This window comes from Aquarana catesbeiana, linkage group LG03 (assembly GCF_042186555.1).
Source record: "Aquarana catesbeiana isolate 2022-GZ linkage group LG03, ASM4218655v1, whole genome shotgun sequence".
NCBI lineage: Eukaryota > Metazoa > Chordata > Amphibia > Anura > Ranidae > Aquarana > Aquarana catesbeiana.
In genome coordinates, this window is record NC_133326.1 from 58142382 (window position 1) to 58156899 (window position 14518).

Consider the following 14518-nt stretch of genomic DNA (forward strand, 5'->3'; position numbering starts at 1 on the left):
AAAATAACAGACTTAGGCTGGGTTGACATATATGTGGCTGTGGTTTGTAGTCCAGATTCCAGTGCGTTTCTGTTCACCGGTACAGGTGCAAATTTTTACCTGAAGTTGCACCTGAACCGGACCCAAAAAGGCATAGAACCCTTTTCAAAACCACCTCGCGGCTATCCCACACATATGTGAACCCGCTCCTTTGAAAGATGGTCACATTCACATGTTATGCGAATTGGATATGGTTAAAAACGCATTCAATTTCCATATATGTGAATCCAGCCTTACTGACCAGATCACAGAGTGAAAATTAAAAAAGAAAGACATTTGATTGCAGCCACTACATCTAGAAATAAGTAAGCTGCAAAATAACTCATTTTGGTTTGTGGATTTAATCCTGTGTTAGCTCCAGCCTTGTCCCCTGTATTGTGGAGTATCATTCTACAAGCAGGGACACAGGGAGCTCCGGCCTTTGTAGAAGTAATAGTTGGTTTTCTCCTCCCTAGTATGTCTGAGGCCGGGATTCCTGGCTCTGTGAGTCTAGGACAATTACCACACTTGTGGCATCTTGCGTATACACACAAATCCAGCGGGAGATGAGACGTTGTGTTGGTTTCGGTTAGTAGGTGTTGGGCCTGTGAGGTCTTGCTCCTCTTCCCTTTGATCAGATCTCTTACATGGACAATTCACACTTCTCTACAAACTGCCTGACGCTTCCTGTGTGATCAGGAACAACAACTGTACACAGCAGCAGCTGGAGGTGTCATTCCATACTGTGCTTTCTCCCCGTCCATCCCACATCACACAGGACATACATTGCCCAAATATAAATACAGTAAAACCTTGGATTGAGAGTAACTTGGTCTGAGAGTGTTTTGCAAGACAAGCAAATTTTTTTTTGATAAACTTTGACTTGATATACAAGCGATGTTTTGATATAAAGCCTCATACACACGATCGGACTTTATACAAACTTTTCCGTGGATTTCTGTACAAAAGGCGTTGGCCGTGAACTTGTTAAGCATACACACGGCAGGACTTTTTAGGCAACAAACACGAACGTAATGATGTTTCAACGTACTGACGACACTTCAAAAGAGGACGTTCAATTCTCCGGCGCCACCCTTTGGTCAATGTCTGTATTGTCTGATCTTTTTGCATTGGTTCTGAGCATGCGTGTTTGTACTTTGTACTAAAGTCCGATGGTTTTGTATACACACGATCGGACTTGCCGACGTCGGACTTTTGTTGCCACCAAGTTTGTCTGTTCGCACAGTCAACATTTGTCCGATGAAAACCAAAAAAGTTTGTCCGATGGAGCGTACACACGGTCCAATGTTGCCTTAGAACAGCTAATTTGCATGTTTGTTGTCAAAAAGTCCGATCGTGTGTATGGGTAGGGTTGCCACCTCATTCCTTTAAACCTGAACACTTATGAATTACACGGGTTCTGTGGCTGATTAAGGTGGTAATTAAACTCACTTGGTGCCTTATCTGCATTAAATTAGCCTCAGAACCTGTGTAATTCATTGGTGTTCGGGTTTAAAGGGATGAGGTGGCAACTCTATGTATGGGCCTTAAGAGTAGCATCATGTCACAACCGAGTATAAAAGAGAAGAGAGGCTCCTCTAAGTGTAGCAATATGGTTACATTTAATGAAGGTATAATTTAGCAACTCAAATGGTTCATGATAAAAAGGCAAAGCTGTCCACATAGACCATCCCCCACACCGCTATCAACATCCTCCCTTCCACAAGAGCTTCAAGCCTCGCTTTCAGATCGCTCTACTGCAGGGTAGTCTTCACGGTCATGATTGCAGACTGACAGCGGTGAGAGTTGGCGGTGCGGAGGATGGTCTATGTGGACAGCTTTACCCAGATGCCTGCGTACTTGGTTGATTAAAAGAGTCACATCTATGTGAGTTGCTAAATGTTGTACCTTCATTAAATGTAACCATATTGCTACACTTAGAGGCACCTCTCTTCTCTTTTATACTCTGTAGCTCCTGCTGGATTTTGCTTCTAATCCCCTTGTGGAGGCTCCCATTTGTGGATGGACATTTTATGGTTACACAACCAAATCACATTGCTATAATCTTTTTTGCTTGCACCAAAGAAGCTCAAGGACCATATTTTGCCACAGAGCCAGATGTGCTTTTCACATGAGTATTATCATGATGCCATTGCAGTAAAATCGTCATTAAAATAAACGGCATCCGAACGCATATTGTGTGTGTTGCTGTGATTTGAAAATGCGGGTAGAATCGCACCAATTCTGCCCACGATTTCAAAATGCTTAGATGTGAACAGGGCCCAAACCCTGGTTCACACTCTATAAAATCGCACAAGATCACGCTGCGCATTCCTATTCGATTCACATGCAATCCAGTGCAGTGCTATTTGAGACCATTTTGAATGGGCTCAAAGAACACAAACAAACTAGTGCATGCACTACTTTTGAAAATGCACTGTAACTGGATTGCATAGTACATTTATATCACACGATCCAGTGCAGGCAAATGCACTGTGTTTGCAACCTGCATTTGAGGTGTCATCAACTTAACACTGACACCCCCTGCAGAACGCAACTGCAGTGCGGTTTGAACGTGGTTCCAAAAACGCACACGGGATTGCAGGTTTCCTGCATCGCGTTCTAGTGTGCACCTAGAGTAAATGGTACAGAGGCGACACGTTATGTGCATTACTGCATTGTAGAGGTGTGAAAGAGCCCCGAATATAAATACCCTGTGTCTGCGTGGGTTTCCTCCATGTACTCCGGTTTCCTCCCACACTCTAAAGACATGCTGGTAGGTGAATTGGCTCCTGTCTAAATTGGCCCTAGTACACTGGTTCTCAACTACTGTCCTCAGGGCCCCCTAACAGGCCAGGTCTTATGTATTACCTTGGGGAAATGCAGACTAGAATACTGCAATCACTGAGCAGCAAATGTTATCACCTGTGATGTATTTCAGTTATCTTGCAAACCTGGCCTGTTATGCCTCGTTTCCACTGAGCGGATCGGTTCGGTTCGGTACGCTATTTTGGGAGTTTCCATTATGAAAGCGGCCCATACAACCGAACCGTACCGCTCCATTCAGGGTCCTGCTTCAGATGTGGGGCCATAGAAAATGGAACGGTTCGGTTAGGGCGGAGCTATGATACATTCCACTGATTGGCTGACAGAAAACCCTCTGCTATGCTATGGCATTTTTTCTAAACCCTGTATGGCCCCTTGTGGTCCCACTTTCAGTGGAAACGCTCACCAGAATAGACCGGACCATTCTAGGCCATTCAAACTGTACCGACCCGAACCGATCCGCTCAGTGGAAACGAGGCATTAGTGAGTCCTGAGGACAGGAGTTGAGAACCACTGCCCTAGTATGTGTATGTATGAATGTGATTTAGGGACCTTAGATTATACGCCATATAAGTACCTGAAATAGATAGATTTAAAAAAAAAAAAAAAAAAAAAGTTTTAGTGGCCAGTCACACCAAACCTAACTTTGAAATCGTGCAATCGCACAATTTCAAAGCCGCATGTCAGTGCGACTTGGCTGACATCTGTGCAATTTCATGCACAGATGTCTATGAAAGTCGCACCTGAAATAGGCAAAAAAATAGTGCACCACAAAGTAGGCGTCACATGGATTTGAACACTTCCATTGCTGACAACAGGGTGAGACTTGTCATGCAATTTGGAGCTGTCAAATCGCATGACAAGTCACAACGGTGGAACCAGTGTCTTAGAGCTGTTGACAGATTCCACTGCTATGTACCTTTTTAATGTTTTTATAGGATTATGAAATGCTTTTGCAGAGAAATTAAGAAGCGTTAAAACTGAGAATCGCATTATCTAGAATCTGTGAATTTAAAAGGGAGATAGAAAATGAATGAGATATTCTTTATAAACTGGCAATCACAGATCTGACCAGGGCCCTGTTCATTAAATGCATTTCTTTTGCAATCTAAATACACTATACCAAGCACAGGGTCTTAGTAGCTACTTCTGCATTACAGCACTGGGGTTACTGGTTCAAATCCCAGGCAGGACACCATCTGCACATTGTTGCTGTGTTTGCATGGGTTTCTCTCAGGTTCCCTCCCACACTTCAAAAATATACTAGTAGGTATATTGGCTCTAGTGTGTGTGCATGCATGGTAGGGACCTTAGATTGTAAGCTCCTTGAAAGCAGGGACTGATGTGAGTAAACAGTATGTCAATTGTCAGCTTGTAATAAATAAAATGCTATAAAAGAACTTAACATGTCAGTATACCCCACCCACAGGACAGGCTTATTTGTTGTTCTAGTGCTGGAGACCTATAGATTGCCTGATTACACATTTGCTATTCCTAAAGATAACCACACACACACACTATAAAATCTGATTTTACAATCTCCTTCAGATCTACCAATTATGTAATATAAAGGCCTGTGTGATTTGCTAGAAATTGGTTGGATTGTATAGGTCTATCCTATTATGCAGTTTTGTCAGGAACGCATGCTTTGGACACACAGCAGTGCTATTAATTGTTAACGTCACCCCTGTGCATCTGCTAACATGCACCCCAATTCCCCTGGGGCTGCAGCACCATGATGCTTTGGTACAGCACATTTTTGTAAAAAAGAGTCAGGGACTTCTTTTCTGCATTTCTTGCACACAGAACAGCCTATTGATAAGAAAAAAAAAAAAAAAAAAAAAAAAAAAAACCCAACACCACGCACACACTCGGTCGCACCTGTCAACCAAGCCTTAGGCTTGATTCACACTTATGCATTTTTAGTGCTTTTTGCTCTACAGAACGTGTTCCATAGGAAACCATGTTAAATGGGCTGTAGTGCAAAATGCAATAAACACTCAAAATGCATAGGTGTGAATCGAGCCTTAAGCCCCATACACACCATTAGATTTTCTGCTGATTTTTGTCTTCAGATTTACCAAAACCATGTTGTGCAAGGGCCTGCCTGATTGCATACAAATTGAAACTCCTAAGGTTTGATCTCATATTATATGGTTTTGGTAAATCTGAAGGGGGAAAAAAAAAAAAAAAAAAAAAAAAAAAAAAATCAGCAGAAAATCTGATAGTGTGTATGGGGCTTTAGGTACAGGCAAAGCAAAAACATTTCATGCTTGCCTTATATAAGCATCCCAAGATACTATTTTTTATTTTTTTATTTCTAAGTAAAATAAAACCTATACAAAAGCAGTAATATATACAGCATTTACATTTTAAAATTTAAAAGCTTCTATGGAAATTAGAGTGCTTTTTGTGTCAATCTGATTTCTTCTTTTTTTTTTTTTTTTTTTTTGTGAAGTGCATTAAAGTGAGAAGACAAGCAGCAGCTGCTTCACAAGCCATCCGTATACCATAACCACACATACAGGAAAAAAAAAAAAAAAAAAAAGTGACGCAGAACACAAAGGGAGCATGCCTACATCACACCACGTGACCGCAGCTTGCAAGGCATGACATAATCCCATACATCCTATTCAGCATAACAATAGAGTGCAAAGGCTGGGATGCGCAAAAAAACCTCACAGCAATCTCCAACAAGCAGACCAATGGAAGCTGGCCTGGACAAACAGGTACCCTGAGTTTTAGCATACTTTGCACTATTGAATCATGCACTAATAATGGAGATACAAAAATAAGAACATGCTATGGAATATGGAACAAAGAAAAAAAAAAAGGGCCTAGATTTCAGCATATTGCATGCGAGACACAAATAACACGGGACTCCAGAAAACGTGCTGACAGCAAGCAGGCAACGAGAGAGCAGGGAACTGCCAATACGGTTGCATCTAATACATGCAATAAATTAATAATGGCAGCCAGAACAGATCAGCAAATTTTAGAGGACCGCTAAAAAGGAGCAACCAGGGGAGAAGGAAGAAGAAAAGAAAAAACCCCACACACCATGGATACAGAGTGCATGCAAAGACAAAGCTCACCTTCACATATACTCCTACTGACTGGTAGATTTTACTCAGTTATGCCAAAAACTGCACCCAAGGTATAGAGCTAGAGGGTAAAGCAAAATATGCTTTGCAATAGATTGTCCATGTAATGAATTTTGTAGTCTAGTAAAAAGGCCAATGTTAGGGTGGCATGCAATGCCTTCATATTCTACATATACTCATACAGAAGGGTCTATTTTACTTGCTTATGCCAAAAAAAGAAGCCCTTAGGTTATAGAGCTAGTGGTTAAAGCAAAAGAAGTGTGCAATAGGTCCTCCTCATCCTGTACTTGATTTTAATGCCCCATACCCAGGCCAGTGCTATGTTTCCAGGCAATAATCAGTTTAGCACTCTTCACTTCGCTCAGTGCATGTGGTGAAAATTCACTTTGCAAAAGAATGCCCAATAACATGCAAAGACCAAAAAAAAAAAAAAAAATGATATGTGCTTGTACGCGATTGGATGATGCAAGTCAACAGTGCATCACCTCATGGACATCAACACATTCCTATGGAAAAAATGGACGAGCATCTATTTTCATCCGCTTCCATCAAGATCTGTTTTTTTGAACAGATGAAAGCTCTATTTTTCATCCATCAAAAGAAAAAAAAAAAAAAAAAAAAACACACAGATCAGACGAAAAACGGATGTTAACTGACAAATGGTCAGTTTTTCATCCATTTTTGCATTGGTAGTGGATAGTAGATGTCCAGCTGTCCATAAACTACAAATCCCAGCACAGCAGACACAATGGCACTGGTAGCTTCCCAACAACTGGAAAACCACAGGTACCTTGTGTCTGATCCACAGCAAGACCATCTAATGCAGGAATCTTCAAACTACAGCCCTCCAGCTGTTGTGGAACTACACATCCCATGAGGCATTGTAAAACTCTGACATTCACAGACATGACTGGGCATGATGTGAATTGTAGTTCCTTAACAACTGGAGGCCCGTAGTTTGAAGACCCCTGATCTAATGACTGCCAACCCTACAAATCACCCAGACACTCACAGTTGGATTATGGTTTAAACCATGGTTGCTCAACCTGTGGCCCTCCCAGCTGTTGCAGAACTACAAATCCCACAAGGCACTGTAAGGCTGACAGTTACAAGCATAACTCCCAAAGGCAGAAAGATGATGGGACTTGTAGTTCCATAACAGCTGGAGGGCCACAGGTTCTGCACCCATGGTTTAAAATATGGCAAAGTCACCATCAAAACACATCTATAGGTTGAGGAACACTTGGCAGATACAAAGACCATTAGGTTTAAATTATTTGCACAGGATAAAAACATATAAAGACTACTCTTTGACCTAGGCCAAGTCAGTGTTTGCACTTTGAAGCCTGTAGGGTTGAATTACTGAAGGCAAATAGGCTGTCCACTTTGAAAAATTCCCTTACAAAAAGGTGCAACTGTCCTAAGAGCAAATGTATGAATGGTGAAGTGTCAGGGAAATGGCCAATCAAGTGCAAGGAAAAAAAATTTAAAAACAAAAAAAAAAAAAAAAAAAAAACAGGATTTTGTTTGTACATGACTGGATAATGGCAGTGAACCTCACTAAGCTAAAGGAATTTTCCCCTGCAAATATAACTTTGCAAATACCCAATCATCTGCAAGGAAGATGGGGGGGGGGGGGGGGGATAAATAAAATTGAGCTTGCACATGATTGGATGGTGGAAGTCAGCAGAACATCACCTCATTCATTGAGATCTAGCGTAAATGCAAAGTGAACAATCAATTTCCCTTTAGGAAATCAACCCCAAAAGCTTTAACAAAAAACAAACAAACATTCAAGGGACTCCATAGGATGCTCAAGATGTGAAAATTGAATTTACCTACAAAAAAAAAAAAAAACAACACCCACACCACACACACACATGACAGTGCCAGACAAAGATACAGTAGGAGGCGCCTTCATGACATGGTGTTATGTACACAACTCTGACACAGCTTTTGTTTTCGTGGATGCTGAATGGACTGTCAAGGGTTACAACACGTGTGTACTCAGCACCAGATGTGTGCACCCCATGCAATTTTCTCTGCTCAGAAATCACTCCAAATGTGCTGTTCATCAACTCACACCACAAACCAAATCCACCATTTCCGGAATATTTTATTTTTCATTTATATAGAAATATTTAAAAAAACATGAAGTAGCACCATTACTTAAGTTTACCTTTATTTATGTAGAACTTTAAATGTCAGAAAAATAAAACTCTTGATACAATTTTTCAAATCTTGTCTTCAGCAAATATAATATTAGTATTTTTGACCATGAGGTTAAAGGCCCTTTATCATAAAATAAAATATACTTTTTGTTTTTTTGTTTTTTAAAACTTTGCTCAGTAAAGTACATTTACGCTCAAGTCACATTACCTACATATACATAAACAAGTAGTAAACAAAATGTATTAAAATAGAAATACTAAAACTAGAGTGGTGCAACAGAATTTTTGAAATCTCCACTGAAATCTATTTATACAAATGTTAAGAAAGGAGTTAAACGGCTTCTTTTTTGTTGGCTTAATATGCTCATACATTTCAATTTTTTTTATTATTTTTTTTAATATAGACTAAAATAGGCTTTTGTATCACGGAATAGAAAAAGACACTGGGTGAAGCAGATTTTAAACCATTGGTTTTCCTGGAACTTATATATAAAAAAAAAAAAAAAAAATCTCCATCCCAACACAATACTGTTCAAAACATTTTGCAGTTTGTTTTTTGCCCCCCAAATGTGTATTGTCCCCCCTCCCCTCACTTCACCTGTGAGATATTAAAATAATACAGTGTTCTTTGCCAGAAGGCCATACTAAAAATAAAAGATTTAAACCCAGCTACAAAAAAAAAGTTCACTGAACTTAAAATTAAAATACTTGTAAACATTTTTGCAATATGAAATATAATTTTTTCAAGTCAAAAAAGAATAAAATACTTCAATCTGTATTAATGCAATTCGTCTCTTTAAAACCTTTAAACGCATTATTATAATTATATATATTTATATATTTATAGAAGATATGTTACAATTTAATATTACTTTTGTTAAAGCTGCAGTATCATGGGGGGAGGGCTCCATGGAGTTGTTGTTCTCCAAAAGAAGGTCAATGATAAACGAAAAAATAAAAATAAAAAGCTTTCAAATATTTAAAACAATGCTTGGCTTGTCAAAATAATATTTCTATAGTCTACAAAGCCACACATAAAAGAATAAACACGAAAAAAATATATATATAAAATTAAAAATATTTTGGAAGATTGGTCTTTAGAAGTACAGTGTAACAACTGTTCCTAGGGTGGTTTTGTTCATACTTAAAGCATGCAAAAGATGTAGTTGGTTTCCCAAGCTGCAACACATGGCCATGGGAAGGAATCTGCAAGTTCTCTTAAAAAAAAAAAAAAAAAAAAAAATAGAAATGTCACAAAAAATATGCAGATACTGCAGCTTTAAAGCCACATTCCCGCTTGGCAAGGTAGCAACTAGATCTTCTACAGTAAGAGCCCTTGTCTCAATATACTCCAGGCCTTGTCACTTTTTTTTTTTAACCCCTTGAGAGCCATAACAGTACCTTCCAGCAAGAGAGGGGTTAAAATTGGCCGCGTGACAACATCCAAAAAGATTTAAGACGGGCCCGTGGGCCTCACTGCGAATGGCAGAAATATAAAGATGCACAAATCAATATTGCTTCTGGAGTGGGCGCATGTAAATCAGTTGCTGCAAGCTATTTACATAAATGAAGCAATAGTGGGTACCACCGAGAATAATGCACAAAAGGGGTCCTTGTTTTAATGAGACATGCACTTACTATTTGACATCTGGACCCCTGTAAAAAACCATCATTTGCCTTTGGAATTGCATGAAAGGCTACTACAAAAAGACATCTATGAGCTGCCAACCCTGGCATATAGAGCCCCAGGGGGGGCAATTAACACAAGCAACATCACAATATTATATATATATATATATTATTTGCATATTAATATATTACAATATATTAATATATTAAAGGTTCTGGTAAATAATATATATACAAAAAAAAAAAAAAAAGACAAACACACGTGTATGGCACCATACAAGTGGGAATGTAGCTATAGGACATATATGTTTTTTTTAGAGTACTGAATAAAGAAGAAGGCTTAAGTGTTTTGTTCTAGGAGAAAATGCGAATGGCCTGAGTGACTTCTGTGTGACACACCGGGCACTGTGGCTCATTCTTCTCGCAGATGCGGTTGGCACACTCCATGCAAAACAAGTTGTGGCCGCAGGGTACCAAGGCAGCGATCACCTCGCTCTCGAAGCAGATGGAGCAATCGCGGCTGCCTTTCCTCCTCATGCCTGACGAAGAGGAAGACGAGCTGGAAGAGGAAGAACTGCTGCTGGAGGACGAGGAAGAAGAGGAGGAGTCGGAGCCAGAGCCAATGTTGGGGTAGGCGGAGTAGCTCAGGCCACCGCCGGGGTCACTGCGCACTCTGCGCGCTAAGGGGTGCTCTGGAACCACGTTGCTTCCATTCAAGGGAGGAGAGAGCCTGGGGGGAGCGGTGCAGCCCACCCCATTGAGTCGCCGGTGGTTGGAAAGCAGCCCGTTGGCGTTGTTTTGGTAGGCACCGGTTGTGCCATTGCGTTCAAACTGGGACCAGAGCAAAGCAGTCCCAGGTGGGGCAGGGGCAGGGTCAAAAGGGGAGTCAAAAGCCAGCTCAGTGCAGTCGGGAGAGATGGTCTCGCTGGCGTACACGTATCCATTGCCATTCACGTTATTGTTATTGTTGCCATTGTTGGTAAAACTGAGGGCAGGGCTGGGCGGGCTGTAGTCTGCCAGCCTTGTGCCGTTTGTGCCCCCAAAGTAAGAGTCGGTGGAGGCACTGCCCAGAGAGCTGGAGCTGTCATTGCGGTAATTAGAGAAAGCCTTGCGTGACCCTGTGCTGGAGTTAACGCCTGGGGTAGGCTTGCTCCATAGGCTCCCTGTGCCATGTAAATCAAAGCCAACATCAGTCCCATTCGCGTGAAAGTCATTCTCGTCGGTCAGTTCTATGATCCCTCCGGTACGAACAGCGATGTGCGCCTCGATCTCCTCCCGGGCGCGATCGACATTCTCTGGCATGCCGGTCACCTCAAACACCGGCTCTTTGTCCCTGCTGGGGGTGACGATATACGTATGGGTCTGCTGCTGGATCCTTTTAATGGTAGCCCCTTTGGGTCCTACTACTAGCCCCACCACTCTGTAAGGAACCCGAACCTGGATGGTGGTCTGCCCAGGAAGGTTTGGAGGTCCAGGCACCGTCCCTCCTCCTCCCCCCCCATTCAACGCATTCTTATTGCGAGAGGCTCGGATCATTGAAAAGTGCTCTGCTGCTGAGATGATCTCTCTCCTGGCCATGGCTACATCCTCCTTTCTCCCAGTCACAACAAAGACAGGCTCCTCCCCGCGGACCGGGGTCTTGATGTAGGTGTTGGTCTTCGCCCGCAGAGCTTTGATTTTACAACCTGTGGATAAAAATGGACAATTACTACCGGTGTTATAAGAAAAATAAAATGCACACAAAAAGAAAGGCCAAGCATTCCCAACAGCACATCAGCCACTTACATGAAACAAGGAGAGATCTAAGGTGGGCAGTGGGGAACGCACAAACTGCAGTGCCAACAAGGCACAATACATGAGCATGCACAAAGCAACATACAGCTGCAGCATCATTATCACAGCACTGACACCCATTACTAGACATACAAGGCACCAATTAACCACTGCAAGACCCACATGCAACAATCTCATTCACAATCTTGGCCACATCTATTTGTACCCACTGCATGCCATTGGCAACAATAAACCATTGCAGGACCTACATGCACCAATCAACCATTGCAAGACACAGGCACCGATCACATTCACAATACCAGCCAGATCTAAGGAAAACCCACATGCTCCAATCAATCATTGCAAGGCACTGACTACAATACGGTCCAAATCTATTTGCACCCACTGTAACCCACTAAACCACCATTGAAAAGCACTTAGACACTAATTACATTCACAATGCAGGCCTGATCTATAGGCATCTCCTGGAAGCCATCGGCATCAATCAACCATTGCAAGATACACATGCACAATGTGGTCCAGATGTATAGGCATCCATTGCAAGCCATTGTCCCACGGATGAGATGTACCCAGTATAGAAGGAGAAATGCCCAATAGGGTATATGTACACAGTACAAGAAGGGATATAGTCAGCATTGGGGGGGAGGGGGGAGAGAGATGTACCCAATATGAGAGAGTTGCACCCAGTGAAGGTGATGTGATTCCCCCTGTTGATGGTGCAGTATGGAGGTGATGTACCCAATGAAGGTGGTTGATGTACCTAGCTAAGGGGATCTTAATCTTGACCTTGTTGAAGGTGCAGCATGGGGGGGGGGGGGTTATTTACCTTGTATGGGGGTTACAGATACTCCCCAATGAAGGTGGTCTGGTTCCCCCCTCCCCTACCCCTCTGACAGTGCATGCAGCATGTGAAGGAGAAGATATCGAACTACAGTGTAGATGTCCCCAATGAGGGTGGTGTGGTACCCAGTACAGGGGAGATGTTGCTGGAGAAGGTGGTCTGCAGTCCCCCGTTTGATGGTGCAGTATAGGGGGTGACGTCCCAAGCACAGATGGGCAGATGTCACCAATGAAGGTCCAATCCCTTCATTGATACTCCAGTATAGGGGGGGGGGGGGGGGGGGGTGGCATCCCCAGTTTAGGTCAAATCCCCCATTGATGGTCCAGTATAGGGGGTTATGTCCCCAGTAAAAGTATTTAGATGCCCAAAGTATAAGGGAGGTGCCCCCAGTGAAGATCTGATCCTCCCGTTAATGGTGCAGCACAGGTAGGTGGATGCCCCCCAGTGAAGGTCCACTATAGGGAAAGTGATGTCCCCAGCGAAGGTCCACTATAGGGAAGGTGATGTCCTCAGCGAAGGTCCACTATAGGGAAGGTGATGTCCCCAGCGAAGGCCCACTTTAGGGGTGGTGATGCCCCCCCAGTACAGGTGGATGGATGCCCCCCAGAGAAGGTCCACTAAAGGAAAGGAGATGTCCCCAGTGAAGGTCCAGTATAGGGGTGGTGATGCCCCCAGCACAGGTAGGTAGACCCCCCATCCAAATTATGGTCCAACATAGGGTGATGGTGCTCACGTTACAGGTAGTTAGATATCCCCAGTATAGGATGATGCCCCCAGTATAGGTCCATTATAGGGGTGGTGATGCCCCTAGTAAAGGTAGGTAGACCCCCCCCCCCAAATTATGCTCCAATATAGGGTGATGGTGCACACCATACAGGTAGGTAAATACCCAAGTGAAGGTCTGGTCCCCCATTGATAGTCCAGTATATGAGTGGTGATATCCCCAATACAGGTAGGTGAATGCCCCCCATTGATAGTCCAGTATATGAGTGGTGATATCCCCAATACAGGTAGGTGAATGCCCCCCAATGATGGTCCAATATATGGGTGGTGATGCCCCGGGTACAGATAGGTGGATGCCCCGGGTACAGATAGGTGGATGCCCCAGGTTCAAGTTCCCATCCCATTGTGCCCCCCACCCCCAACCCCGGTGTCGCCCTCACCTTGTCTCCCCACGATCTCGGCCACATGCTCGGAGCTGGGGACCGGCACACACTCGGTCATATTGACGCTCTTCTTCCGGGGCTCGTTGTCGTACACGGAGTTCTCGTCGTTGTCCAGCCCGAGTAGGGAGAGCTGGTCCAGGGCGATCTGTAGGGCTCTCTGGTCGTCCAGAGTCTCCCCTCCTCCCCCGGTGCCGGTCCTCTCCATATCTGCGTACAGTGAGCTGGGCATGGTCGGTGTCGGCGGATCCCCCGCTCAGACACAAAGGGAAGCTCGGTGTCCGGCACTAAGGAGAGAAGAAGGGGGGAGGGGGGGACGGGCTGTGCTCGGTGTACTGCGGGCGGCTCCGGCCGGTCCTAGGGGCTCATCCAGCGGGGTGCGGACAGGCGGCGGCTCCCCGACTTCTTTGTGGCCGAATATCGGCGGAGATGGACGCGGATCTGTACGGAGCCCCTCCCCGGCTCACTCAGCGTTTTCCTCCCCTCCTGTCTGAGCACTGCAGCCAGACGGCACTAGAGGGGGATAAGAGGGCCGTGACGTCACCCAGCCAGCACTGACAGCACAATGGAACTGACACCGGGGAGGGACGGCCCTATTGGCTCGGAGCGGCTCCGGGGGGCGGGGGGAGGGACCCGGAGCGTCTGGCACGCCTACTACTCCTCCCCGCCTCCAGAGAAAGCGAGGAAAAAACTCCTTTCTTTGTTGTCTAATGCAGAACAATGGGGAGTCCAGAGAGAGAGGGGGGGCATCGGGATCTATGGGGGGGGCACCGGGAGATATGGGGGGGGGGGGGGTCCACCGCTCCAGCGGGGTATCTGCATTGTGGATGGAGCCCGGGGTGCCTCCTCATTGGCCGCCCAGACCGCACTACTTTATTATGGAAGCATGAGCCCAGATTGATACATTGTATTCATCATCCCCCATCTCTGATATTCTCACCACAAAGATACACAATGGTTACAATGTATACA

General features: G+C 44.0%; 1 protein-coding gene across 1 annotated transcript; it reads right to left on the reverse strand.

Annotated features, from left to right (window-relative positions):
* Positions 1–8032: 8032 nt before the first annotated feature.
* Positions 8033–14113, reverse strand: MEX3B (mex-3 RNA binding family member B). The gene is made up of 2 exons (XM_073618572.1): positions 13547–14113; positions 8033–11433 (listed from the first exon to the last, which is right to left on the reverse strand). The coding sequence occupies exons 1-2, from the start codon at positions 13776–13778 to the stop codon at positions 10103–10105; spliced, it is 1563 nt and encodes a 520-aa protein (XP_073474673.1). The 5' UTR covers positions 13779–14113; the 3' UTR covers positions 8033–10102.
* Between the last annotated feature and the right edge of the window lie 405 nt (positions 14114–14518).